General features: G+C 40.7%; 1 protein-coding gene across 4 annotated transcripts in view; it reads left to right on the top strand.

Annotated features, from left to right (window-relative positions):
- LOC131433074 (dynein beta chain, ciliary-like) overlaps nt 1–27748 on the top strand; it is a 43640-nt gene that overhangs the window by 6818 nt on the left and 9074 nt on the right. The window contains exons 4-16 of one of the 4 annotated variants that reach the window (XM_058599836.1): nt 2630–2966; nt 3035–3300; nt 3371–4069; nt 4134–4434; nt 4490–5438; nt 5501–6762; nt 12001–12030; nt 12235–13617; nt 13691–13957; nt 14129–14164; nt 23275–23607; nt 23658–24370; nt 24430–27277. In XM_058599836.1, the coding sequence (XP_058455819.1) occupies nt 2630–2966; nt 3035–3300; nt 3371–4069; nt 4134–4434; nt 4490–5438; nt 5501–6762; nt 12001–12030; nt 12235–13617; nt 13691–13957; nt 14129–14164; nt 23275–23607; nt 23658–24370; nt 24430–27277 (9424 nt within the window). The remainder of the gene's footprint in view (nt 1–2629; nt 2967–3034; nt 3301–3370; nt 4070–4133; nt 4435–4489; nt 5439–5500; nt 6763–12000; nt 12031–12234; nt 13618–13690; nt 13958–14128; nt 14165–23274; nt 23608–23657; nt 24371–24429; nt 27278–27748) is intronic. The other 3 variants (XM_058599844.1, XM_058599854.1, XM_058599864.1) reach the window with 3 other exon arrangements.

Below are 27748 nucleotides of genomic sequence, written 5' to 3'. Positions count from 1 at the left end.
GATTTCACAAATTTTGTCGAAAATTACTAAATGTGCTGAAATTTTCAAAATTTACCGGAGTTTACAAAATGTATAAGCGTTCCAAAATTTAGAAAATATACCAATGTTCACTAAATTTACTGAATTTAACACTATACCAAAATTTACAAATTTACATGATTTAAAAATTACTAAATTCCACTAAATTTACAAAAATTCGCAAAATTTCTGAAAACTTACCAAATCTAAATTTACTGAAGTTATCAGCATTTATTACACTTACACAATTCTCAAAATATGTGAAGCATTTAAAAAAATTTACAAATTGTGCTCAAATTTACAAATTTTGTCGAAATTTTCCAAATTTACCGAAATTTCCAAAATTTATCAAAGTTAAAAAAGGTTTCGAAACTATCAAAAGTTAGAAAATATTCAAAAATGTACCGATGTTCACTAAATTTACTGAGTTTAATACAATAACAAAATTTTAAATTTTTCGTGACTAACAAATTACAAAATTCAATTAAATTTCAAAAAATATAGCCAATCTAAATTTATTGAAGTAATCTAAATTTATTATACTCACACAAGTCTCAAAATATATGTAATTAAATGCATTTACAATATTTGCCGAAATTGGCCCAAACGTACCAAATTTTACGAATCACAAAATTTACAAATTGTGCTCAAATTTAAAAATTTTGTCGAAATTTACGAAATATGCTGAAATTTACAAAATTTAACGAAGTTACCAAAATTCACATAAATTACAAATTTTCACCATTTACAAATTACAAAATTCAAAGAAATTGCTAAATTTTTTAAAACCACCAAATTTAAATTTACTTAAGTTGCCAAAATAGATGAAATTAAATATAGTCATGTGGACAGGTAAGTGTAATTTAGGTAAGGGTAAGTCGATGCCTTTGACGCCTGGGTTCGATTCCCAACCCCGCACATAGGGTAGGAAAATTTCTCTGTCTCGAAGAGGTGAATGAACTTAAGGCTGAAACCTCTAAAATCGTCTAAAAAAATACTTCTGCAAAATTTAATGAAACATCTGTCTAAATTTAAAAAAAAACATTACAATGAACAAAATTAACAAATTGTGCTCAAATTTACTAATTTTGCTGAATTTTACAAAATGCGCCGAAGTTTCCAAACTTTATCAAATTCACCGAAGTTTGCGAAATTTACGAAATGTACCGAAATTACCAAAATTTTGAAAAGAACCGAAATTGACTACATTTACAAAATGTACTGCATTTTAGCATAATACTAAAATTTGCAAAAAATGCAAACTTACAAGATATACAAATTACAAAATTTAATGAAATTTACAACAAATTCACCAAACTTCCAAATTTTCTGAAGTTACCGAAATTTATCCACACAGTTCTTAAAAGATATGAAACTAAATACAATTACGAATTATGCCCAAATCTACAAAACATGCCCAAATTTAGGAAATTTCCTCAAATACAAAATTTTCAAAGTTTGCCAAAGTTAAAAATATTGCCCGAATTACATTAATTTATCAGAACTAATTGGCTCTAGTGGCTCGTTCCCATAGTTATTTGGAGATTTGATAATAGTTTTGAATAGTTTAGCAAAATTACAGGTTTAATAATATTGACATCACTTTCTGAATTTACAGAATTTGAGAAGAAGAACTACAAAACTTGAAATTAAGATAAAATTTTAAATATAAAAAAAATATTTTATCCTTGTGAAGTTATTCTGTTCAAACACTTAAACGCTGATAAGTTAATGACTACAAAATTTGTTGAAAATTATATTTAATGTTAACAAAATTTCCCGAATTTATAAAATTTACTCAATTTACAAAACCTATCAAAGTGTGAAAAATTTGCAAGATTACTGGACAATATTTTCATCATTTACTAAATTTACAAAATTTTAGAAGAAAAAAATGCAAAATTTACAAAATATATTCAATGTTTAACAAATTTCCGAATTTATAAAATTTGCTTAATTGATAAAATTTACCACAGACGCATATCAAATAGCAACAATTTAACACCTTTATCTCCTAAAGTCGACTAAGAAGACGTTGCATGAAGATTATGACAAATACATGGAAAGTGATGAATATTTCGGTATATTTTCTTTGTGAAATTTTTCGGCTAAATTTCGGTTTCGTAAATTTTCGGCTAAATTGGGAAATTTCGATAAAGTTCCTTCAATTCTGTATATTTCATTGGATTCACTGATTTTTGGAAATTCGACCTATAAAATTTACCGACGTTTTGAAATACACGTTTACAAAATATACCGACAATGATTTGTTTTAATCTTGTTTAGACGTAAAGTCGCCATTGATAAATTTGATCAAAGTTCACTAAATGTATTGAAATTTACATAGTAAAACGAGTACAAAAAATTTGATTATCAAAAATTTTCTTATATTTACAATATTTACCGAAATTCACAAAACTGGTTGAAATTAACAAAATTGCCGAAGTTAAAACAAAAAAAAACACAATTATTATAATTAACGAAATCAACCCGATTATCCAAATTTACAAAATAGGTGAATAGGGGGCACACTTTGCCCCAAGGCAATATTCGATTCGACTATTTGAAAATCGTAATTTTTTTCTATTTTTACAACCCCAATTAATTCCAGCAATCCCGACGGATGCTCGTTGAAAATGAAAAACTCCCTCGAAGGAATCGTGATCAAGTGGGCCTACCAAATCAACGACGTACTGAAAGAGGACTCGACGGCAATCTTCAAGGATGGCCATCATCCGTCACCGCTGGAGGAGATCAGTTTCTGGGATGCCCGGCAAAGTAATATGCGCAACATCTACGGGCAACTGTTGGAACCCCGGGTGCGCCAGATTGGTGTCATCCTGGAGGGGATCGATTCGGTGTACTTTTCCTCGTTCAAGTCAACGTTTCAGAGTGTGGTAGAAGCCGTTCACGAAGCCGATGATGTTACTTTGTTTCTGAAGCCATTGGTAATTTGTTTGGTTTTTTTTTTCTATGTGGAATGACCACCGGTTTGAGGAGATATTCAACATTCCAGAAAAGACATTTCGAAACCTTTGAAAGTACCGATTTCACGGACTCACTGGAACTGATCGCTCCGATGCTTCACTGCGTCTGTTTGCTGTGGGCACATTCGTTCTACTACGGTACCAACAACCGCATGATGATTCTGTTCAAGATGATCAGCAACATGATGATCAGCGAGGCTAGCAAATGTTTGGATCCGGGTTCGTTGTTCCAAGGTGAACCCGACGAGTGTTTGTTCAAGATCAACAAAGTGATCGAAATTTTGATGTATTACAAGTAAGTTGAGTTTCAATGTTTACTAACTACAGACATAACTGCTGACCGCATTTGTTGATTTGTACCGTAGAGATCAGTTCCACGATTTCCACAGTCGCTTGAACGACTTTGTTCAGTTCAACACTCAGCCGACCTACTGGACGTTTCGTCTGCAAACGATATTCGACCGGCTCGATCGGTTTCTTACCCGACTGAACCAGATCAAAGACATTTTCTACACGGCAACGGAGTTTCGCAAACTGGAGAAAGTCGAAATCGGTGGACTGCGAGGCCGTGCCATCAGCCGAAAAATTCAGGATGTTTACGAAGACTTTAACAGACTGTACCTACGCTGGGGAAACATTCAGTACGACCCACTGGATCCGGATCCCAGTGATAAGAATTTCGAGCGTGATCTGGGTAAGTATCAGCAACGATCGGACGTGTTGGAGCGGAAGTTGACGGCTCAATTCGTGTTGGCATTCGACGAGTGCAACAACGTAGAACAGCTCATGAAGTTGGTACAGATTGCTGGAACTCTGCTGAACCGACCCCTGATTTTACCCGACGTTCAACGAAAGATCACAAACATTGTCAATATGTATAACAACGATCTGAACATTGTGAAGCAAATCTTCGACCATGGCACCGCCGAATACGCCAAACATGGACTGCAGGGAATTGAAATCGATCGGGGCTTTCCTCCGGTGGCTGGAGCTATTCTTTGGGTTCACAAGATGCGCGATCGCATCACGAAACCGATCAATGACCTGAGCATGGTCGAGTATCCGTAAGTTTTTAGTATCGCTCTTTCCGCTTCTTGACAAATAATCTGTTTTTCAACAACCGGATAGGCTCTTCAAAGAGGAAGACGACGAATTTGTGATGAAGAATTATCGCGAAATGATGCAACATCTGGAAGCGTTTGAGGGGAAACTGTTTCGCCAGTGGTCATCGACTGTTGCTCAAACGATCGTCACGCACATGGGTAAAGCTTTGCTGATTCGTAACGAGGATAAAGGCGGTCTCCTAGAGATGAACTTCAATCAGGCTTTGGTCATGATCCTGCTGGAGATACGATATATGAAACGAATGGGATTGTTGAACATCCCGGAGAAGGCGCTGAATTTTTCCGATTTGGAGGAAGTTCTTTGGGTAAGTTGTGTGCCGTATGCATTAATTTTCTTCCGGATCTAATCTTCAGTTTTAGCAAGCCCGCATGAAACTGATGCGAATTGTCGAGTGGTACAACGAAATCATCGAGAGCTGCGTCGCCTGCGAGCGTGATCTGATCCACAAGGAAATCATCGAAATCGACAAAACCATCGGGCAGGCCTGCTCCGGTCGAATCGATTGGAACAATTTTCAGGTCGCGTTCATCGAAGGTTTTTACGATAATCTTAAAAATCTGCACGATCGGGTATTGAAGGCCCACCGTAACATCAGTCGGATTCAGGACAGCATACGCAGCTGGGGACAGGTTCCGATGTATCAACGTAAGAACGGAGATACGAAAGCTCTGCTGGACATAGACGATCGTCCCGGAAAGGTTCAGCGGAGATTGGAAGCTTGTCGCGATACGAAAAAACTGATCGATGAGGCTATGGAGCAAAACTTTCGCTATTATTTTGCTCTTTCCGTGGCGGAGCTAGAACAAAGTACGGTCTCTGACATGTCTGTGAAAAAGTCCGGCACTGTGGAATCTCTTCCGGTAGTTAAAGGACCATCCGTTGAGGAAAAAGATGCAGACGAAGAATCACAAGTCGGTTCTTTGGATCAAACAATTTCTCGAAAACCCTCCGAGCTAGAGCGAACGGTTTCTCAGTTGGCTCTATTCCGGCCTTACCAGGAGTACGTTGATTCGTTGGTTTCGAAAGAGATCCTGGAAGCTATCAACACTAGCATTCGGTACATAAAATTCGAAATGGAAAATCGCTTGGAACACAATGCTCCGATCTTTGAGATTAAATATGAACTACACCCACCGAAAACTTATTTCGTACCAACACTGGATCCTTTCGATCCGACCGGATTCCTGGCATTGGTCGAGGGTCTTCTGACCGATATTTACTGTATGAGTACGATTGCAAGGGTTGCTCAACCGCCGGAGGCTGAACGAACCGACGAAAATGGCGAGCTGACCTTGGCCACTTATCTTGGTAAGTATTCAAAATAGCAAAACTGCCACCCACCACTAACAGTCCTAACTTCTTTGCTTTAGACCACCTTGATAACGACTTGGAAATAGAACGGATGAAAGATTCCATCATTAACCGGTTGATTCAGACGGTGCGGGAAGCAGACGAGTACATCCAGCGATTCGACGACTACAACTATCTCTGGTTGGACGACAAACAGTCCGTGTTGGAACAGTTTCTGAAATATGGTCGCCCTTTGACGGCGGACGAAATGGAAATGTTGCTTTCCGCCGATACCCCACTCCGAGAGGTCGCTCCAACGCTGGAACAGTTCAAGCTGCAGATCGATAGCTACTACGACCTGTACGACAAGATTTTTGTGAACATGGACATTTCCACGGTGTTTGACGTGTGGCTGTCGATAGATTTGCGCCATTTCAAAACCGTTCTACTGTTGGAAATTAGCAAATGGTCAAATTTGTTCAAGAATAACCTAATCGACCGGGTGGTTGTCAGTCTACAGGACCTGGAGGACTTTGCCAACGAATGTGATGAAATTTTCGTTCTGGAAGCTGCCGAAGATGACTTCCCGACACTGCTGAAGATTCTTTCCGTGTTGAATAAACTCCGCGAGCGTGAAAACACCTACGACAACATGTTTGAACCGTTGAAAGCCACGGTCGACCTACTGAAGGGCTACAACGTCGAGTTCGACGAGAATGTGTACAAACAGTTTGCCGAACTGCCGGAACGGTGGCTTCATATCAAGAAAACGGCTTCGAAAGTCCGCGAGAAGATAGCTCCGGCGCAGTCCTACCAGGTGGATCTGATCAAGAAGCGTATCACGCTGTTCGACATCCGTTCCAAGTTGTACAGGGAAGGTTTCAAGAAGTTGCCCTTCTTCAAGGTTCCCTGCGAAAACGTGTACCAGATGTGCAATCAGGTCAATCTGGAGCTGAACATCATGGAAACGCAGATGAAAAATCTGTGCGATTCGGCTGCGCTGTTCGAGCTGAACCCTCCGGACGATCTGAAGCTGCGGCAGTGTCGGAAGGAAATTCGCATGGTCAAACAAGTCTGGGACTTTGTGTATGCGGTCGAATCGTGCGTTAACGATTGGAAGAAAACTCCGTGGAAGAAGATCGACGTGGAAGCGATGGAAGTCGAGTGCAAGAACTACGGCAAACAGATCCGCCAGCTGGACAAGGATATGCGCTCGTGGAATCCGTACCAGCATGTGGAAGCCGTGCTAAAGAATTTGCTGACTTCGCTGCGGGCTATCACCGAGCTGCAGAATCCGGCCATTCGGGAACGACACTGGATCGAACTGATGCATGCGACGAAGGTGAGTTGTGTTACGAAAGGTTAAATGGATTTTTTTTCTATTTGATGATGATGAAACTCTTTCAGATTTGTTCTTATTTCCAGAGACTAATTTATTTCTATGACATTCTAACTTTTTCTTCTATGAAATGTTTCTATGCTTGAAACAATGTAAAACGTTTTCTGTATTCGTATTTCTAACAAGAAAATGATTATTTAACCGCAGCTTCAAATCGCTTGACAAGAGCAAGTGTTTTCATTACTATTTTGTCCCACTGTTTTCGATGGCAACAGCAGAAATGGATTTTAAAAATCTAGTCAATATTATTAGAAGTGAAGGCCAGTCATAGTGTAATTGCAGTAATAGAAGGGTGTTTTTTTAAAGAGCTCGCTGATTTGAAATTTAAATAAAACACATGCCAAATTATGACATGGCCAAAATTTGTTTCATTTGGTAGATCATTTTTTGGCATTTAACATTTAAATATGATTGCGGGCATATGGCCGCCACGACTATTTTACACAAAGGTCATTCTGGAGGTCCAATTTTGACCACTTTTCCAAGGATTTGTGTATAATCGAATGGCATCAAATCACACGAACGCGTAGGCCAATTTTGCGGTCAATTTCTCGAAATAAAAACACCCGTTACATGCAACCTCTTGTTACTATAATGTCTTTGATGCAACGCTACGAAAAAAAATTATTCAAATAACGTCTCTACTAAGAAGTCACATTTGGCCATGCTTCCAACCCTTTAAATAGCATCATATCAACGATAATCAACAAAGTCTACAAAAAGACAGCCAAACGTTGCTATATCAACTATTTACGCAGTGTGTGCAGAGGAGATTAAAGTTCAATTCAAAATCGTTCTGGAAGCACGTTAACGTTAGCGAGTCAGATCTTCCTCCATCTATGTTTTACAAAAAGCAGACAAGCTCTAGCATGCAGGAAATTTGCGAAAAGTTCTTGAAAAAATTCTCTGAAATATTTTTTAGAGAAATCTTAGCACCTTACCAAATCACCCAGGCGGCACTTCACGTTCCCGTAAATCAACATAAGCGCAAGTTCCGTAAAAAGAGCAGTCGAAGTCTTCATACTCTGCTGGACCCGACGATATTCCGGCAGTAATTTTGTTTGACTGTCGTGACTGTGGAAATCTGCTTATATGTTCTCTGTGTACAAAAAAGGAGACAGGAAGAGCATCGACAACTATCGTGGTATTACCTCTCTTAGCGCCATTCCATTCATCTTCGGTGGATTCCATCGTATCTTTGCAATCGACAGCTGGTGGTCAAGATCAATGAATATATTTGTAAGGATTTTTCTAGGTTTTTCTGGAATATCACAAAGTAGTCATCTCCGACCACTGATATTTCTACTGTATTTCAACGATGTGAACTTTTCACTGAAAATTCCACGATTATCTTTTGTTGACGACCTAAACTTATTCCAAATTATCAATAATTGATTGAGTCAATTGTGTCAAAGATCTTGGCGTTCTTCTCGACGAATTGCATTTCAAGCAGCATATCTCGTACATCGTGGCAAAGGCTTCAAACTGCTAATCACTTCTCAGCTATATACTATTTGAAGGCTTTCGAGTGCTCGCTTGTACGGTTAACGCTAGAATATTGTTCGAGCTCTAAGATTTGAATCAATACAGCGCAGATTTGTTCGTTTTACTCTTTCGTCATTTGCCTTGGTATGACCCTCATCAGCTGCCAAGTAACGAAAGTTGTGGGATGGACCGTATGGACTACAGTCTACGAAATATGAAGGCTTGTAGTGTTCCACAACGACTTTAACTTACTTCGTTAGGTCCAGAATACCGATCCAGAATCCAGGTCCGAAATGCACACCCAGGTCCAGAGTCTCGGTATAGAACTCAGGGTTAGAATCCAAATTCAAAATTCAGGGCTAGAATCCAGGTCCAGAACTCATAAACACACAAAAAATAGACATGTAACGTTTTTATATCGCCGCTTACATACCATAAGACGTTTGTTGCCATCACATCTTTAATCAATCAAAATGTAAACCATTTAACGCTTCGTAACGTTTTCAATTCATTAAAGAAGTAATACTCCATATTGACTTTATTGCCGTTCTACGCATAATTGTCCCACATATAGGAGAAATCCTTTAGAATATGGGACAATTATGCATAGACCTGCAGTATAGCCAAAACAAGGGAGTCTTGTTACGTTTTCCAATGCTCCTTAGTACTTACTACTTTTGGATGTGTATTCCGAACTCAAATTAAGGTACTAATTTCAGTTCCAAAAACTAGTCGAAAAACGAATTTTAGAATCTAGAACTAGTTTTAACTTTTGACACTGCATTCTGAAACTGAATTTTGAAACTAAATTCTAAACCTAAAATTAAAGGCTGAGGCCAGTAGGTCGCGTATAACCACGTGGCTCGCTCTGCGTATTGCATTTCCCTCCATGCTCTCTCGCAAATGTGCAAAATGACTCGCGATGTGGCCCAGAAAGTTTTGATATTTTCGGTCACAAGTTTGACTACATCACATAAAATTCAATAAAGCTACCGCTTGTTTGGCAGCCTTTCTGAGCCGATTTTATTTCTCTCTCATGTCTTGTTTCGTTACCAGGTAGCAAGAGCAGAAAAAATGGTGCGTCTATAGAAATCGACTTACCTTCACGAAAATAACATTAACTTAATTTTTGTCGCGACAACCCCTATGTTTTTATGCACTAATCGTATCTGAATTAAATTTTCAAGACATTGTCAGGATAGATTTTTGATCCATGCTTTTGAAGGCAAGATATTCAATGAACAAGTTGAAAGTGGCCGTTTTCATCTATGCAATTCTTCCTTCAGAAAAAAGACTTTCCCGAGCGCTAAAGTCAATGAATCATTCTGAAATTTTCACAGAAGTAATTTTGCACATTTGCGAGAGAGGATGAAGAGAAATGTAATACGCACAGCGAGCCACGTGGTTTTACGCGATCAACTGGCCTCAGCCCTTGAGTTCAGAATTCAGACGAATCAGAGTCCAGGTTCAGAATTCAGTTCCAAAATTACCTGTTGGAAGGTAATCACCCACACGCCTAGTCCCGTCCAGACGCACAAGAAGAGTTGATCGGTTTTCGACCATGGTTTACCTTTTATACTCGTAAAGTTAAATTGAGCATAAAACCGTCGCCCGAGTGCAAAAAATTGAATAAAAAATTGCTGACCATGTTTCTAGTGGTAGGAGAAAGATCTATGTTGTTGTGTTTTGTACAACTCGAGATATTCACGACTAATTTCTGCCCATTCTTCCAAAGGACGAATTTTGAAAAGGCTCCTCATAGTAAAGTAAGACGTATTCACGTCAATAGTTTTGTATATGCTTCGCTCAAGATTTCACACCATTTTTATTTCAACTTCGCGTGGATTTCGCACGTTTTGGTTTTGAAATATTGCGTGACAACCCTGAGTATTTGAAAGGAAGACACGAACAGATTTGCTGACTCCTTGGCAGACGATTAACGCATTCCTAAAATCCACGGCTAGTTGTTTTATTACACACGAAATTTCTTAACAGCTTGGCATCATCCTTCAGACTGTTTTCAATGCGGGGTACGTGGGAACGAAATACAAACACGAATTATTCAAAAGCTTGACGTATTGTAAAGTTCGGTTTATTACCTACTACTTTTGTTCGGCACAACAAATTCCTTTTCTCGGCACTCGGCTGCCTAGAGCTAAAATACGCAAAGACTAAATATATTATGTTCTAATTCAATTAACTATTTTCCTAAAGATCAATAATCTTCGTGTGAAATAGCAAGACATAGGATAGAATAAGAAATCCCAAAGCAACCTTGAATCTCTCACTCGGCTTGTGTGCGGTATCACGCACAAGTTCAGCACTAATTCATCTGTTGAGTTATGAAGCGTGTTCTACACATGTACCAGAGTAGAGAGAACGTCTCCCGGGGAAAGAGAAGGGTGAATACTGTAATCATTCCTCTTGGCGACTCTTTTCCGCACAAATTTGCCACTTCCGCTGGTTGACTGTTGCTCGGTAGTAAATCTTTAATCAATACGTTTGACCCGAACATAAAAAATTCTTGAATATTCCCGTTGTTTAATTGATTGTTTTCCGCCCTCTACATTTCTTTTTGGCCCTTCATAGAAATACGCTTTTTCCTCTTCAAAACAGAGGTTGGTGTTTACTACCGTGAAATGATTTCATGCCATTCTTATTCACAAGGTAGATACAGTATTGTAGGTAGTAATCTTCATGGTACAGTAAGATTAGAATCAGTTGCTATCATTTGAGGATTCTTCTTTGTTGATAGAGAGTGATTGTCAAGTGGCAGGGTAACGGAGGTATTTTGATCTATAAACTATACATTCTGTGCAATACAATTTTCCTACTTAAAACAAAGCTTGGTGTCTACTGCCATGACATGATATATTGCTGTTGTCATTCATACGATAGATACAGTGGTACAGTATTATTGTAAAAATCGTCACGATTCAGTAAGGTTAGATTTGATGCTTATGTTGCGAAAATCCGAACATTTTATTTGTGTATTCAGAATAAGTGTCGCAGAGTAGAAAAATGAGTATATCTTCATAACCGAGAATGGAATTCAGTGAAACCGGTGCTCCGATTTTTTGCATACTTTGGCAACAACTTTCAAAACGATTAAACGCTTCGAATAAACTCAACCGCTGTTCTAAAGTGGTGGTAATATTTTTTCTAGCGATTACGTTTCTATAGTTCCGACGAACGCAAAAAAAAACACAGTACATTCAACGTGTATTACAACGAACTACATAATCCTTTAGAGATTAAAAAAAAAGAAAAACAACTACGTAAATGCACTAATGTACTAACGTGAAGCCAATTCCAGCCGTGCTCTTCGAGTCTGTGTCGTCGCTTTTCCGGTGCACTCGGCGCGCTTCCATTCCCAGCAAAACTATTTAGAATTTAATTTCACACGACAAACAGATAACCCCCATCTACACCCCCTCCTTTTGTCCCTTTTCGCCACCACTCATCTATACTGAAGAGGGAGGAGAGGGGCTTTGGGTTAGAATGGGATAAAAATTTGCTTGACTGCATACATATATAAAGAGTTGCTCGTGTGTAAACATACTTTCCTTTTCTCTCTCTCTTCGTTTTGTTTTTTCTCTTTTCTCATTTTCCTATCTTTCTCCCACACTAATGCTGACACTGCCATGCGGACCGTTAAACACACGCCACCCACTCGTTTTTTACGCTGCAATTAAGCTGTTGAAAACTTATGGAAGGGAAATGTTGGTTTGTGCTGTTGCTGCTTTTTTTTTTTTTGAAACATTTGCTACCCCTGCACTTATGCCATTTGAAAGTACATTACACGTTAAACGGTTAACAAACTCCGAGTAGATTTCGGTTTCCCAAAACTTATTCTGCACTTGTTCCAATTTCCCTAGGGATTTTCATTACGGATTGTATAGTTTTTTTTTTGTTTTTGCCACCCGCCAGGTCCGTTTCCGTATGGACGATTCGACGACGTTGGCCGATCTGTTAGAGCTGAATCTGCACAACTACGAAGAGGAGGTAAAAACCATCGTCGACAAATCCGTCAAGGAGATGGGAATGGAGAAGGTGCTGCGGGATCTGGAGGTGGCCTGGAAGGATTTGGTTTTCGAGTATGATTCGCACGAACGGACCGGACTGAAGCTGTTGAAGGTTTCCGAGGAGATCATCGAAATGCTGGAGGAAAATCAGGTGCAACTGCAGAACCTGATGTCATCGAAGTACATTGCCTTCTTCCTGGCGGAAGTTTCCAAATGGCAACTGGCACTGTCCAATGCGGATCAGGTGATAACGGCGTGGTTCGAGGTTCAGCGCAAGTGGATGTATCTGGAGAGTATCTTCATCGGTTCGGAGGACATTCGCAATCAACTGCCGGAGGATTCCAAACGGTTCGACGGGATCGATCGGGAATTTAAACGATTACTGGGGGAAATTACGGCTAGTCCGAATATTGTTCGTGCCACCAACCGAGAGGGGCTGTTTGATAAGCTGGAAGTGCTGCAGTCGGAGTTGGTGATGTGTGAAAAGGCACTGAATGACTACCTGGAGACCAAGCGATTGGCATATCCTCGGTTCTATTTCGTATCGTCGGCTGATTTGTTGGACATTCTGTCCAACGGCAACCAACCGGAGCTGGTGGCAAAACATCTGACGAAATTGTACGATTCGATTGCCAAGCTGGTGTTTTCCAAACTCTCCAAAAAAGTGGCCGTCGGAATGATTTCCAAGGAGAACGAAGAGTACGTGGCTTTCAAGGACAACTGTGACTGCAGCGGAAAGGTGGAAATCTGGTTAAACCGCGTGACGGATTCGATGCGAATGACGCTGCATGATCTGTTCGAACAGGCAGTGATCGCGTACGAGGAAAAACCACGCGATCAGTGGATCTTCGATTGGCCTGCGCAACCGGCACTCTGTGCTACGCAAATCTGGTGGACGACGGAAGTCAACGTGGCTTTTGCCCGGTTAGAGGAAGGCTACGAAAATGCTCTCAAAGACTACCAGAAGAAGCAGATTGTTCAGTTGAGTGCGCTGATCGTTTTGCTGTGCGGTGAACTGTCGCAAGGCGATCGCCAGAAAATCATGACCATCTGTACGATCGATGTCCACTCGCGTGATGTCGTAGCGAAGATGATCTTGCAGAAGGTGGAAACGGGTCAGGCTTTTCAGTGGCAGAGTCAGCTACGGCATCGCTGGGATGATCAAGTGAAGGATTGCTTTGCCAACATTTGCGATGCCCAGTTTCGGTACGACTACGAGTACCTGGGAAATACACCCCGGCTGGTGATCACTCCGTTGACCGATCGGTGCTACATCACACTGACACAGGTAAGGGGGGGCGGAAATCCGGGTAGTGATTTAATGAATGACGGAGTTTCTATTTTTCCCATTTTTCCCCCAGTCACTTCATCTGATCATGGGTGGTGCTCCGGCTGGTCCAGCCGGAACGGGCAAAACCGAAACTACCAAAGATTTGGGTCGCGCTCTCGGCATCATGGTGTACGTGTTCAACTGTTCGGAACAAATGGACTATAAATCATGCGGCAACATCTACAAGGGACTGTCACAAACCGGTGCCTGGGGTTGCTTTGACGAGTTCAACCGGATCTCGGTGGAGGTGCTGTCGGTGGTAGCCGTCCAGGTGAAGGCGATCCAGGATGCCATCAAGGTAAATTATCTTTGGTTCATTTGGCCAATTCCTCAAGGTGGGAACCATTAGACGGCGGACGCAGAGCTAGTCTGTGATCTGAACCGGAACCGTAACGAGTGCCGTATGTGTGTGTGTGCTGATAGCAATTTCCTCACTCTGTTTTTTTTTCTCGAATTATCGGTGCCAAAGGGTGAACAGAAATATGCAACCCTTAGTGATATCAAGGTAACAATTTTTAAAAAACGACAGAAGAAAAAACTACCTACATTCTCTGCGCAGTGTAAGATGGCAAACACATCGCATAATCACGTTTGTTTAGTGTCCGCTCCGCTGCCTGGTTCTCGTGCCAAGATGCATGTTTGATGTTGCACCATTCAGCCAGTCACTGTCAGTCAGCCAGCCACGGCAATCATCTCAACCCCCGGGAGGGGGAACATTGAAATTCATCCGTTGTAATCCACTTGATGCACTCTTGCATGCCGCGTGCATTCGTAATCATGTGACACCGACACCGTTGCACTTTGGGAAATTTTCGGCAGGCATGATTCATTGATTCGGACGAGGGAGTTTTTTGGGTATTGTATTCCAGAAAATTTTCCATTAGATTAAATTGGAAAGCTTCAAATTATTCACTTCGATGTAATAAAATATTCCACCATTCAGTGCACAATCACCTCAAGCACATCCCAGACAAATGAAAACGACTTCCAACCAATTTCGGCTACCGCGCCCAATTCATTCGATAGATTGTTCAAATAGCACCCGAATAGCAAATGACAGACAGAAATTGTTATTTCCCCTCTCCCGATAAGAGAGCTATATAAGGTCGGTCGGTCCCACGGGCGACATTGATTTCGGAAGCCGGAACCAATTTGAGAGTACACACACTTTTGAATTTAACTTCACATTTTGATTCCTGCAAGTCACACAATGGAAACGATCAAATATTACGACGATACTCGATATTATTCCGTCGACTCACGGTCTTTCCGGCATCGTGTCAAGGCTCGCGAAAGGAACTGGCCCAGTTCGTTCGTTCCCGAATGTGCGGAGGAAAGGCGATGGAAATCTCATCCCATTATGGGATGCGAGATATCACATCACGTCATATGAGATGTCACAAATGGTTCTGTTTTTTTTTCTTCTCTCGGTTGTTGTGTTCGTTGCCATTCCACGGACGGATTTAAGTCAGTCGGGACAGCTTTCCCGAAAATGGTTCAATCAAGTGGAAGTAGATCAAATCACGTTTTGAATTCAATGCCAATACCAGTTACCGTAATTGGCAGTGATTAGACGCTCTCTTTGTTGTGATTGGTTTCGTACAGAATGATGATAAAAATGCAATTTTGCTTTATTTTTCGGGCTTTTTGCCGATTACGCAAGGGAATTGATAGCAATTTCAATGCTGGAAGGCATGGTTCTAAACAATCGAATGCTGCACAAGGAAGCCCTCTGGGACAATTAATGCTCGATTCGCCTAATAACGATTGGTTCTGGTGGTGTTTTGACAACAATTTTATTGCAAAGCTACCGTGTTTTGGCAGTGAAAGTTTTTCTTGTTCGACTTATACAGTTACTCACAAAATTGATAGTACACATGAACAAATATAACATTTTTGCATTTGTTTTTTTTTGTTTACAGTTCAAATTTGTGAGTAGCTGTAGTTTAAAAAGCTGTGAGAGATGGATTCTGGACACCTGTGATTCCATGTTTAAAACCCAAACAAAAAAGATCAGGTTATGAATTTCGAATTAATCAAATTCTCTAAATCTACCGTGTGTAGTGTCCTTAAATGTATCCGTGAGCGAAAGATTATTATTTGAAAGGATCTTGGTATACATTATAGTCAAACTTTGGATCGGTAACTTTATTAGAAGGTGTTGGTGAGAATTTGAACCTCTCCAGAATTTTCTAATGAATACAATTCCAACATAATGGTCATCCCTCGTAGCGTGATGGATATATATCGATTTGGATGTCACCTACCTGGACTCGATTCCCAGCCTCGCATGTAGCATCAGAATGACTTTTTGACTCGGAAGGATCTTTTATTTTTTTGAAAACAATTGACTTTGGGAATTGGAAAAATTTTGAGATTTGCAAAATTGTAAATGTTTTTTACCGAATGTCTTAGAAATGCATGAAACGTTGAGATATGGTGTAATCTAAAAAAAATTAGATGGTTGTATGCAAGACACAACCGATCACGATTACATTAAAAATGAAATAATTCTTAGGTACCCACAATAAATACAAAAATAAAGATGATGGTGGATGCACTAAAAGTCACAAATTACAAACTTGCTCTACTTTTAGTCTTTACATTTTTGGCGAATGATCATAATGACAATTAGATTCTTTCAGAACAATTGATTCTACTCTATTTTATGCCTTCAACAAATTTTTACATTTGAAAATTGAAATTTGAAACATTTTAAATCAAAGTCAATTATGATGATTTCAAAGTTATTTAAAAGATCAATTTTGTATACGAAAAACCTCAAGATATAAATCTGGACAAATGAAACGACTTTATATCATAATAATTTTCAAGACAGAGAACGTACAAACTTAATCATTTTATAAACAGCGATTAGAGAAGATTTAAAATATTTTGATCGAAAAATGTGAATGTGAACAATTTGAATAACCGTCAACCAATAAACTCAGTAATAGTGTAAGTTTAATGATCCTTCGTTAAAAAGCGTCGATAATCTTCGAAAAGTGTCTGAAAATAGAATGGCAACAATACAAGGAAGAAAATATGTGACACAGTCCGCAGAACATATTTTGTTACTTTAATTGATTTTCACTTTTGCATATTAAGGAACTAATGCATACGCAACCAAATTCCTTAATTTTGTTCATATTGTAACTTGATTTTATTATTACATGAACGAACATTGTCATTGTTACAACGCATGTAGTGATAAGACACTTGTTGTTTTCATGTAAATGATAATTTAACTGAAACTGGCGGGACCCGAGTTTAGTAAGGATTTAAATGATGTAACATGTAAAATCGCAGATCAGCTTGTCTTAATTTTATCTCTAATACTGTATTTTATTGCATCTGATAATTCTATATATGTGAGTCTGTGCAACTTATTTGTACTAAGTTCCGAATTTTTTGAAGGGTTTTATTCCTGGTGGGACAACATTTGTTCAAATCGATACTGCATAACGATTTGCATTGCATTATTTTTGCTACACTTAGTCTGGATCCCTTCTATAAGATTCTTGGAAGCAAGATTAGACCAAAATATTATGCTTTATACGACTAAATAAATTTCTAACTATGCAATTAGGTTACACGATTATTGTTCAGTTCAATAATAGGGCTTAAGGAATTATGCTGAGAGATAGTTCTTTGTATTTAGCCACATTTAATGAAAAAGAATGATCTATGGTTATCGTCATAACACAACTTTATACTGAATTTATTTGCGCGCCGCCGTGTTGTTCGTATGTAATGTAGCGTTTGAATTATTTTTGTGAATATACGATAAGCATGCACTGAAAAAACATTTAAATTAGAAGGATAGTTGAAAACACAAATCAGCAGTACTGGCCTCACTGCACAGCTACGAACCACTCCCTTGGCAGACGCAGCTCGAACCAACGGATACCTTCTTCCGGATAACTGTCAAAAGCACAAAAATAAGAGAGAAGAAATTGGAACAGTCTTTCTGACTTGAGCATCCGTGTAAGAAACACGCATGCGTGAACACCCGCAGCTGCACAGCAGAACTGCAGAGACTTAGTGTGTCGTCAGCAAATCGGAACGACGAAACAAAAGGTATGTGGAAACTTTGGTCATCTTAAACCCAAAGTGACGCTAGTCTTTATAGCCGGATCGAGAAGTTCCCCGCAACGGAGCACACGGACCCGAACATACAAAGTGCGGAAGAGAAAGACGTCAGACACATTCATTGGAAACCCCAAAAGGGTGAGACAAAATTAAGCAAATTAAGAGGCCGCAGGCAGAACTCATCTGGTTCGCCATTCCAGGGTTTTTGTTTTTCCTTTTCATCCTATTCTGCGGAATCAGTCATCGACGACTGACTAGATCTTGGTCCAACCATCTTCAACGTGGACGGTTCCCTTCTACTTGGAGGTTAAGCGCGACTACACGGCAGAACACGAGGAGGAACCGAAATTATTACACTGTGGTTCTGGAAGCCGGATTGATTAGCCGAGATCGTGAGTCACACACCGACATCGATCGTATTTCCGACGGAGGCGTTTGGAATAGTGGCCTCGTGCGAGACACAGGAGTTTTGATTGGTGCGATGAGATTGGGTGCGAGCGTGACGTCAACGCACTGATAGTGAGTGATTTGCTGATCGCAAGCCGGAGAGTAATTGGTCTTCGTCGCGGATCGATCTCCGACCAGACAGGCGCTTGCGGCTTAATTACCGTTGCGTTGCGCGCAGAATATTGGAGTAAGAGCCGTAGCGGGATTGTGGACTGAGCGATTTCGAGCTTCGGACGATAGTTGTTGGCAGTGCTGACAATGACATCGGTCGGATAAGGACGATGGGGATTCGATCGTCCAGTGAGCAAGGCTTCGGTACCGTGAGTAAAAGATTTGTTGTGAGTTTATGGAAGATGATAGCGTAGGAAAATGATAATCAGGGTAATAGAAATGTGTAGAGCTGGATAGCGAAAGAAGTGCTTTAGGTTTAGAGAAAGAAAGTGAGGAGGCGGAAAAGTAGATTGGAGTACATGCTCGAAAATATAAGCAATATGAAACGATACACAAAATGATTTTATTTGGGCTAGTTGGCTTTCTGTCGCCGAAGGAAGAAATTCCTATATTTTACAGTAAATGTATGCAAACTACCCGTTGACAAATTAAAATATTTTTAAACTGTTTCGAATCAAGTTAAATGAGGAAAATTCATCAATAAATCACAGAAATACAAGCGTTTCCAATTAGGTTCGAAAAATCTAACGCCGATAATTATAAGTTGGCCTGCTACCGGTAACTAGAATCAAGATAAGCCATGAGTAAACTAAAGCAGAAATGTATTCGGGCATATGTTTATAGATTCCCTTTTGTGCTATAGTTCATACTGCGCAAATCGGACGAGAGTTTGACATCATTCACTGGGACTGTCATTGGCTCGCGAAAACATATGTCAATGCAATCTAATATTTCAAGGGTATGCAATTAAAATACTGAAATGACGTTACCGCATAAGTTTAAGTTAAATGTTTTCGAATCGATTGGTAGTTAAATTATATAAATTCATCAACAAAATGACTGAGTTCTAAGCGTTCAAAATTATGACAGAAAAAGGTTACGCAGTTATTTTCGCATTTTTTAAATTGACACCCAAGTCTCGTACAGTGAAGAGTGAGCAAAAGCGACAATCCAACGAGCGAATACATATACAATCTAGTCATCACCTCACTGGACGAGCTACTTGTTTCATTCGCAGTAAAGCATCAACTGAAATCAAGAAATGATTTGCAGCATATATCTATAGATTCCTCTTCGAACTACGCAGAATGATGCGGTGTTTTTATGTATGACGCAAAGCAAACATAGGTCAATTCTAACCATTTTTTTCAATAGTATGCTATTGAAATACTGAAACGACGTTTCCATACATGTTTAAGTTGAAAGTTTTCGAATCGATTGGTTGCTAAATTATGTCAATCCATCAACAAATGACTGAGTTATTAACGTTCAAAATTATGACACAAAAAGGTTACGCGGCTATTTTTGAAACTTTTAATTGACCCCCGGCCCCGTATAGTGAAGAGTAAGGCATTTTTAATGCCAAAAAATGTTTGATTCAAATTTAAATCATTATTAGGCACTAACTAATTATCGCGGAATTGCTTTCCTTTGCGCTGTCTCTAAGTTACAAGGTTAGTATCCTACACTTCGTTTATCATCCGATCTCTACAATCGCGTCTACAGGTCGACGCAATTTACACAGTTTGATAAAACACACCATCAAATAGTAATGGCAAAACTTGACAGACTTGACTTTGACGGGGCTTTATTGGAATGGATGAAGTCATATCTAACTGATCGTGAGATGTGTGTGAAAATAGAAAACAGGATAACAACACCATTGGTTGTTTGTTTTGGAGTGCCTCAAGGAAATCATTTAGGACCGTTTATATTTTTACTCTATCTCAACGATCCCAGCATGTTTCAAGCTATCACTCGCTGATGATTTCAAACTATATCGTCTGATAAATGGTTAAGATGACGTATGCTTTCTGCAAGCTCAAATGGATACTTTCGCAAAATGGTTTCATGTCAACAGAATGGTACTGAGCACCTCTAAATGTTCCGTTATATCCTTCTTTCGAAAGCGCTCATCAATTATATATGACTACAACCTCTCGCAAAACGTTCTTAAACGTGAACCGTTTTATACAGCAAACTTGATTTCAAGAATCACATCGATTGCGTAATTTCAAAGGCTTCAAAATTATTAGGATTCATCTTTCAAATTGCTTAAAGTTTTCTTAACATACACTGCTTGGAAGCTCTTTATTGTGCACTAGTCCGGTCAATCCTCGCACATGCAGCTATTGTTTGGCCAACTCATTATCAAATTGACGTCGATCGTGTCGAAGGTGTTCAACGCAAATTTATTAGATTCGCAGTTCCCTGCCTATCATGGAGTGATCCATTCAATCTTCCAAGCTACGAGGATCGCTGCCAACTAATCGATTGGTCAATTTCGACATTCATCGTCGCAGTCGTCGTCGTTTACACCCGTTTCTTACACAGAAATAAATTATGAATTTTACAGGTGACATAATTCTTCAAACGATACAATTCATAACTACTTAACTTCTCAAATGCCACAATATTCCATTCGTGCAGAAATTTCCTGGCTCCGAGTGTAATTTGCACTCGGCTAGCAAGTGAAACTGTATGAGTTTATATGCACGATTTACCAGCCCAACAGCACATAATTTTACATGTTCTTGAATATAAATTTGTGTGAAATATGACGCTCCATTGATGTGCATCTGATAAGATGTAAAATCACAAGAATTTTTCGAACTGTGTAGAATTCCCGCTGCTAGAACGAACTACGGATTTAATGAGCCTTTTTCTAGTATGTATCGTTTATTTAATGATTGCTCTGAGGATTTTTATTTTCATTTATCCCGAAATCCAATCGCTCTGATTTTTCCATGATTCTTTATCTATCTAGTTTGTTGAGCTAGGGCAATTTTAAAAGTCAAACTTTTTACCATTTGAATATTGTAATCTGTTGGTAGAAAAGATGAGGAGGTTTTGTGCCTTTTGGAGAAACAGATTATAAATTTCATCTCCAGAAGGCTTTTCCCAGCTCCCAAATAAATAAATAAATGAATTAGATTCGGTCATTTTAAGAGTAACGTTCTTATAAACTGTTTCATGTATGGATTTCCGTCACCAGTAAATTTCATAGATTGACTGTTTTTTGTCCTTACAGTTAGATTGCGTTTTTGCTTAAAGCAAAACCCATATCATTCTTCTGATTGCAATTGCTGTCAAATGTATGGTACAAATCTCCATATAACCAGGAAACGTGTCACTTGAGTCAATTTGTTTTTATTCCACTTGGAGTTCGAGCTGGGTTGTAAATTTTTTTTAGAAAGACTCAAATACTGAGTTTTTTCACATTTAAAAAAAAAACATGAAACCGAAGCACTCCAAAGTGTCCTAATAGTGTCCATCTATTACTGAAATAAATCCGCAATGGTATTAAAATCGAAAGTTTGCACGAAATCCTTCTTCAAAATTTTGAAAAAATGTAAAAATCGTTGATATTTTCAAATTTCAACTTTTTTGCTTCAAAAATCAAACAAAATGAAAATCTATAGAATTATCGCCATGGTCAATCGTAAGTGACATCCTTTTTGCGAGAATGGTGAGTCCTCAGTGAATCTCGTACATAAAGGGTGATTTTTTGCTGGCATCTTTTTGGCAACACTGTTTTTGACAGACCACGCGTGATTCGTGTTGATTTATAATTTAATCATGAATCGTGACTTGGTCTAGAATTTAATCATGAATGGGCGCTGGTAAAGTTAGAAAAAAATTCACTATTTTATCGAAGAATTGTGCTCAGCGACGAAGCTCATTTCTGGTTAAATGGATACGTACACAAGTAAAATTGCCGCATCTGGAGTTAAGACCAGCCAGAAACATTGCAAGAACTACCAATGCATCCCCAGAAACTCACTGTTTGGTGTGGATTATGGCTCGGTGGCATTATTCGTGAAATACCGGCCGATATGGTATATTCTTTGAAATTCCGAATGGAAATCGAAAATTCGCGAGTGGGGATCAACTACCCAAAGCAAAGCCTTGGTATTACATTGCTGTAGTGGAATTTGACCTTCTGTTACAACAGACTTCGCAGCCGATTCAGAGTGTACAGAACCATTGCATGGCTGGTGCTACGATCCTACTGACACTACGAATCCTTCCAGGTCGGGGTTCGAACATACGACAACTGGTTTGTTAGACCAGTGCCCTATGCATTGAGCTGCCAACCCGGGACCCACCATACCCATTTTATCAGCTGGTTCTGCTCGTCCGTTCGTGAAACCTGTGCTTCTAGTTCCACTTACTAATGGAAGATCTCTCGGACGCAAAATAGCTCTTTAATCTGCTGTCGTTTAGCCGTTGACTAATAATCCGTCATTTAGCACTTGGAGTGAATTCACGGATGCTTCTTCAGTGGCTTATGCTTATGGCAGTTGAAAACAAATTGCTGTCTCAGTTGTAACGTCAAAGCGGTTTTATTGATGGAGTTATGGACAGATTTGATCGACGTGTAGAGCACCGAATTCTTCTATTGTATTGAAAAACACAATCTTTAGTTTTCGCTTACAACGAATTGTTGCATCTGATATCATACCACATAAGTAGTGCATAACCCGTAAACTTTGTCACGAGACGTCATTGGCCTCATATGAACTAAAAGTTACATCAGAAACGACGTTCGGAATTTAGAGGATATGAAGATCACCTTGACATAGAAAAGCTTATACGTGTTCGGTTTCATACATCTACTTTCATTATGCGTCTTTTCACAAATTGTACCACTCTCATGCAGTCGACGGTTAAGGGGGCATGCAGAAACCCTATTTGAAACTCAAGTAAAATTCATCGCTTCACTCACTGTTTTTTTTTCTTAATTAAAAGTTCACTTTCCGCGCACGATCAAAACAAGTTGCACTCTCTTTAGACATAGATCGACACGATTTGCTTACTTCACCAAAATCAACCTCATTATGAAACGTTTTGTGGAAAGTTACTAACAACTCTCTTCCATTTCAAACCCAAACCCGATCACAGAGCAAGAAGGAACGGTTCAACTTCATGGGTGAGACCATCTCGCTCATCCCGACGGTGGGTATCTTCATCACGATGAATCCCGGTTATGCCGGCCGTACCGAGTTGCCGGAGAATCTGAAGGCCCTGTTCCGACCGTGCGCAATGGTGGTGCCGGATTTTGAGCTGATCTGTGAAATTATGCTGGTCGCCGAGGGGTTCCAGGAAGCTCGATTGTTAGCGCGGAAGTTCATCACGCTGTACACGCTCTGCAAGGAACTGCTGTCCAAGCAGGATCACTACGATTGGGGATTGCGTGCGATCAAGTCGGTCCTGGTGGTGGCCGGATCACTGAAGGTAAGCTGGCGAAGTATTTTGACTCGAAATTGACGGGTCTAATGTTTCAGCGAGGAGATCGCGAACGACCAGAGGATCAGGTGCTGATGCGTGCCCTGAGAGATTTTAACATCCCAAAAATTGTAACTGATGACGTGCCGGTTTTTATGGGTCTTATCGGGGATTTGTTCCCGGCGTTAGATGTACCGAGAAAACGATCACCCGATTTTGAACGATTGATTCGTAAGTCTACCATCGAACTGAAACTTCAACCCGAGGATAACTTCATCCTGAAGGTGGTTCAACTGGAAGAGCTATTTGCCGTACGGCATTCGGTGTTCATCGTCGGATTTGCCGGAACCGGCAAGACTCAGGTTTGGAAAAGTTTGTTTAAAACATATCAAAATCAACGCCGAAAGCCCCATTTCAACGATTTGGATCCGAAAGCCGTAACCAACGATGAACTGTTTGGCATAATCAACCCGGCGACACGTGAATGGAAAGATGGACTATTCTCGGTGATTATGCGCGATCAAGCGAACATGGGTGGCAACGGACCGAAATGGATCGTGCTGGATGGGGACATCGATCCCATGTGGATTGAAAGTCTGAACACCGTCATGGATGACAACAAAGTATTGACGCTGGCCAGTAATGAACGAATCGCTTTGACGAAGGAAATGCGACTGCTGTTTGAAATCTCCAACCTTCGAACGGCGACTCCGGCTACCGTTTCCCGAGCGGGAATTCTGTACATTAATCCACAGGATCTCGGATGGAATCCGTAAGTACGGTCTATCCAAAAAAAAAAAACCTCTAATATTTGTTTGTTCTCATTCGCAGATTCGTCGCCTCCTGGATCGATTCGCGAGAAACCCAAGCCGAAAAGAGCATCCTTTCCGTCCTGTTCGACAAATACATTCCTCCACTGATCGAGGCTCACAAACGATTCAAAAAGATCACTCCCATTTCGGAAATCGCCATGATCCAAATGACCTGTCACCTGTTGGATTGTCTGATGACGCCGCAAAATCTACCGCCGGACAGTCCCAAAGAGTGGTACGAAATTTACTACGTATTTGCGGTCATCTGGGGCTTTGGTTCTTCGCTGTATCAAGATCAACTGGTGGATTGGCGCAACGAGTTTCACAAGTGGTGGATCAATGAGTTCAAAGCCATCCGTTTCCCACCGGGAGGAACCATCTTCAACTACTACATTGATCCGGAAACGAAAAAATTTAACCCCTGGACGGATCTCGTACCGAGTTTCGAACTAGACACGGACGTTCCCCTGCAGTCGATCCTGGTTCCAACGGCCGAAACTACCCGGCTCCGTTGGTTTATGGATATACTGATCGAAGCAAAGCATCCGGTCATGTTGATCGGAGGTGCCGGCTCCGGTAAAAGTGTTATCGTAGCCGACAAACTCAATAACCTTTCGTACAACTATGCCGTCACCAATGTTCCGTTCAATTTCTACACAACGTCGGAAATGCTTCAACGGGTGCTGGAGAAACCACTGGAGAAGAAAGCCGGTAGAAACTATGGACCGCCCGGGAGTAAAACCATGGTCTACTTCGTGGACGATATGAACATGCCGGAAGTGGACACCTACGGCACAGTCCAACCGCACACGTTGATCCGTCAGTTCATGGACTATCGGCATTGGTACGATCGAACCAAACTGACGCTGAAGGACATCCACAACTGTCAGTTTGTGTCCTGCATGAACCCAACCGCCGGTTCGTTCACCATCGATTCCCGACTGCAGCGTCATTTCTGTGTCTTTGCCGTTAGTTTCCCGGCTGGCGATCCACTCTATCACATCTACTATTCGATTCTGTCGCAACATCTCAGTAATCCGCTGAATAAATTCTCCATTCAAACGCAGAAAATCTGCGCCGCTTTAGTTTCCTGTGCCCTGAATCTTCATCTACGTATGGGACAAACGTTTCTACCGACGGCGATCAAGTTCCACTACGTTTTCAACCTACGCGATTTGGCCAACATTTTCCAGGGAATGCTGTTCGCAAACGGTGACACTTGTCCGGAACCGAACTATCTGATCCGGCTGTGGGTACACGAAGCTACCCGAGTGTACAGCGATAAGCTGGTGGATGATCGAGACATCGAAACCTACCGGAAGTTGCGTTCGGACGTTGTGAAGAAATCGTTCGAAGATTTCGACGAGAGCAAAGTGTTTACGGCACCCATCATCTACTGTCACTTTGCCGACGGGTTGGTCGATCCAAAGTACATGCCCGTGGCCAGCTGGGAAAGTTTGACCAGAACGTTGGGAGAGGCACAGTCTAATTACAACGACATGATCGGTGCGATGAATCTGGTGCTGTTTGAAGACGCCATGAGTCACGTCTGTCGGATCAACCGGATTCTGGAGGGACCGAGAGGTAACGCGCTACTGATCGGAGTCGGTGGCTCCGGAAAGCAATCACTTTCGCGATTGGCCGCTTTCATTTCCGGGCTGGAGGTATCACAGATTCAACTGCGAAAGGGTTACGGGATTACCGATTTGAAAGCGGATTTGGGTGTGCTGTATATGAAGACGGGGGTGAAGAATGTTCCCTGTATGTTTCTGATGACCGATGCACAGGTGGCGGAAGAATCATTTCTGGTACTGATCAATGATTTGTTGGCGTCCGGAGAAATTCCGGAACTGTTTGCCGAAGATGAAGTTGACAATATTGTGAATGCCTTGAGGAACGAAGTTAAGCAGCTGGGAATGTTGGACACGAAGGAAAACTGCTGGAAGTATTTCATAGACAAAGTACGGAAATCGTTGAAAATTGTGCTGTGCTTTTCGCCGGTTGGATCAACGTTGCGTATTCGAGCTAGGAAATTCCCGGCATTGGTGAACTGCACCGCCATTAATTGGTTCCATGAGTGGCCCAAGACGGCACTGGAGTCGGTGTCCACTCGGTTTCTAGCGGATGTTGAAGTTATGCCAGCAGATTTGGTAGAACCGGTGGCCGTATTTATGGCATTTGTGCACGGAACCGTGAACGAAATGTCGCACATCTATCTCCAGAACGAACGGCGATACAATTATACAACACCGAAATCTTTCTTGGAGTTGATAGCACTGTACTCGAAGTTTGTCCGAGAAAAACATGCCGAGTTGAATGATCGCGTGCAGCGATTGGAGAGCGGCATACTGAAGCTGGCGGAGTGTGCCGAACAGGTCGACTCATTGCAGGTTCAACTGGCCGAACAGGAGGTGGTTTTGAAGAAGAAAAATCAGGAAGCGGACAAGCTGATCAAAGTGGTCGGTGCCGAGAACGAAAAGGTACAGAAGGAGAAGAACTTTGCCGCCGAGGAGGAGAAAAAGGTTCGCATAATCGAGGAGGATGTCGGTGTGAAGGCCAAGATTTGTGAGGAAGATTTGAAGAAGGCCGAACCGGCGTTACTCGCGGCACAGGAAGCTCTGAACACCCTAGACAAGACCAACCTGACCGAGTTGAAGTCGTTCGGATCCCCTCCGGAACAGGTCGTGAAGGTATGCGCTGCCGTCTTGGTTCTTTTCTCGCCGAAGGGAAAGATTCCCAAGGATCGCAGCTGGAAGGCCTGCAAGATGATGATGAACAAGGTCGATGTGTTTCTGAACGATCTGCTGTACTACGACAAGGAGCACATCCAGCCGGATGTTATCAAAGCGCTGCAGGAGTACCTCAAGGTGGGTGGTTTTGTTTTTTTGTTTTTCTTGAATGACCATATATTTTTTAATCATTTTGTGTTTAGAGTACATAATGGATTTTAGTTGGTTTTTACGTTTCGTCTTCGACTCGTCAGTATTTACCCCACTTATCAGCCTTGTTCTATGGTGTTCTGAATGCCTGCTTAATAATTCTTTTGTCTACCATAATACATTCAAGAACCAGTTTTACCATGAAAATTTTGAATTGCCAAAAGACTTAGAATTGCATGAAACATCAAATAAAAAAATTTAAGAAATCAACTTTCCGGGACTTTAGAAATTGAAAAAAAGTTCCGATGTCAAATGTCTTAGAATTACATGAAACGTGACGATTTTGTGTTATCTCGCTTTCAATCTCGATGTTTCGTGCAATTCTGAGATTTTTTAGCATCAACAACTTTTAGAAATCTCAAAATTTTATGAAATCCCGGAAAGTCCACTATGGTGATT

The sequence above is a fragment of the Malaya genurostris genome, chromosome 1 (genome assembly GCF_030247185.1).
Source record: "Malaya genurostris strain Urasoe2022 chromosome 1, Malgen_1.1, whole genome shotgun sequence".
NCBI lineage: Eukaryota > Metazoa > Arthropoda > Insecta > Diptera > Culicidae > Malaya > Malaya genurostris.
Note: the sequence above shows the minus strand (reverse complement) of the source record. Positions and strands in the feature narration are given on the sequence as shown.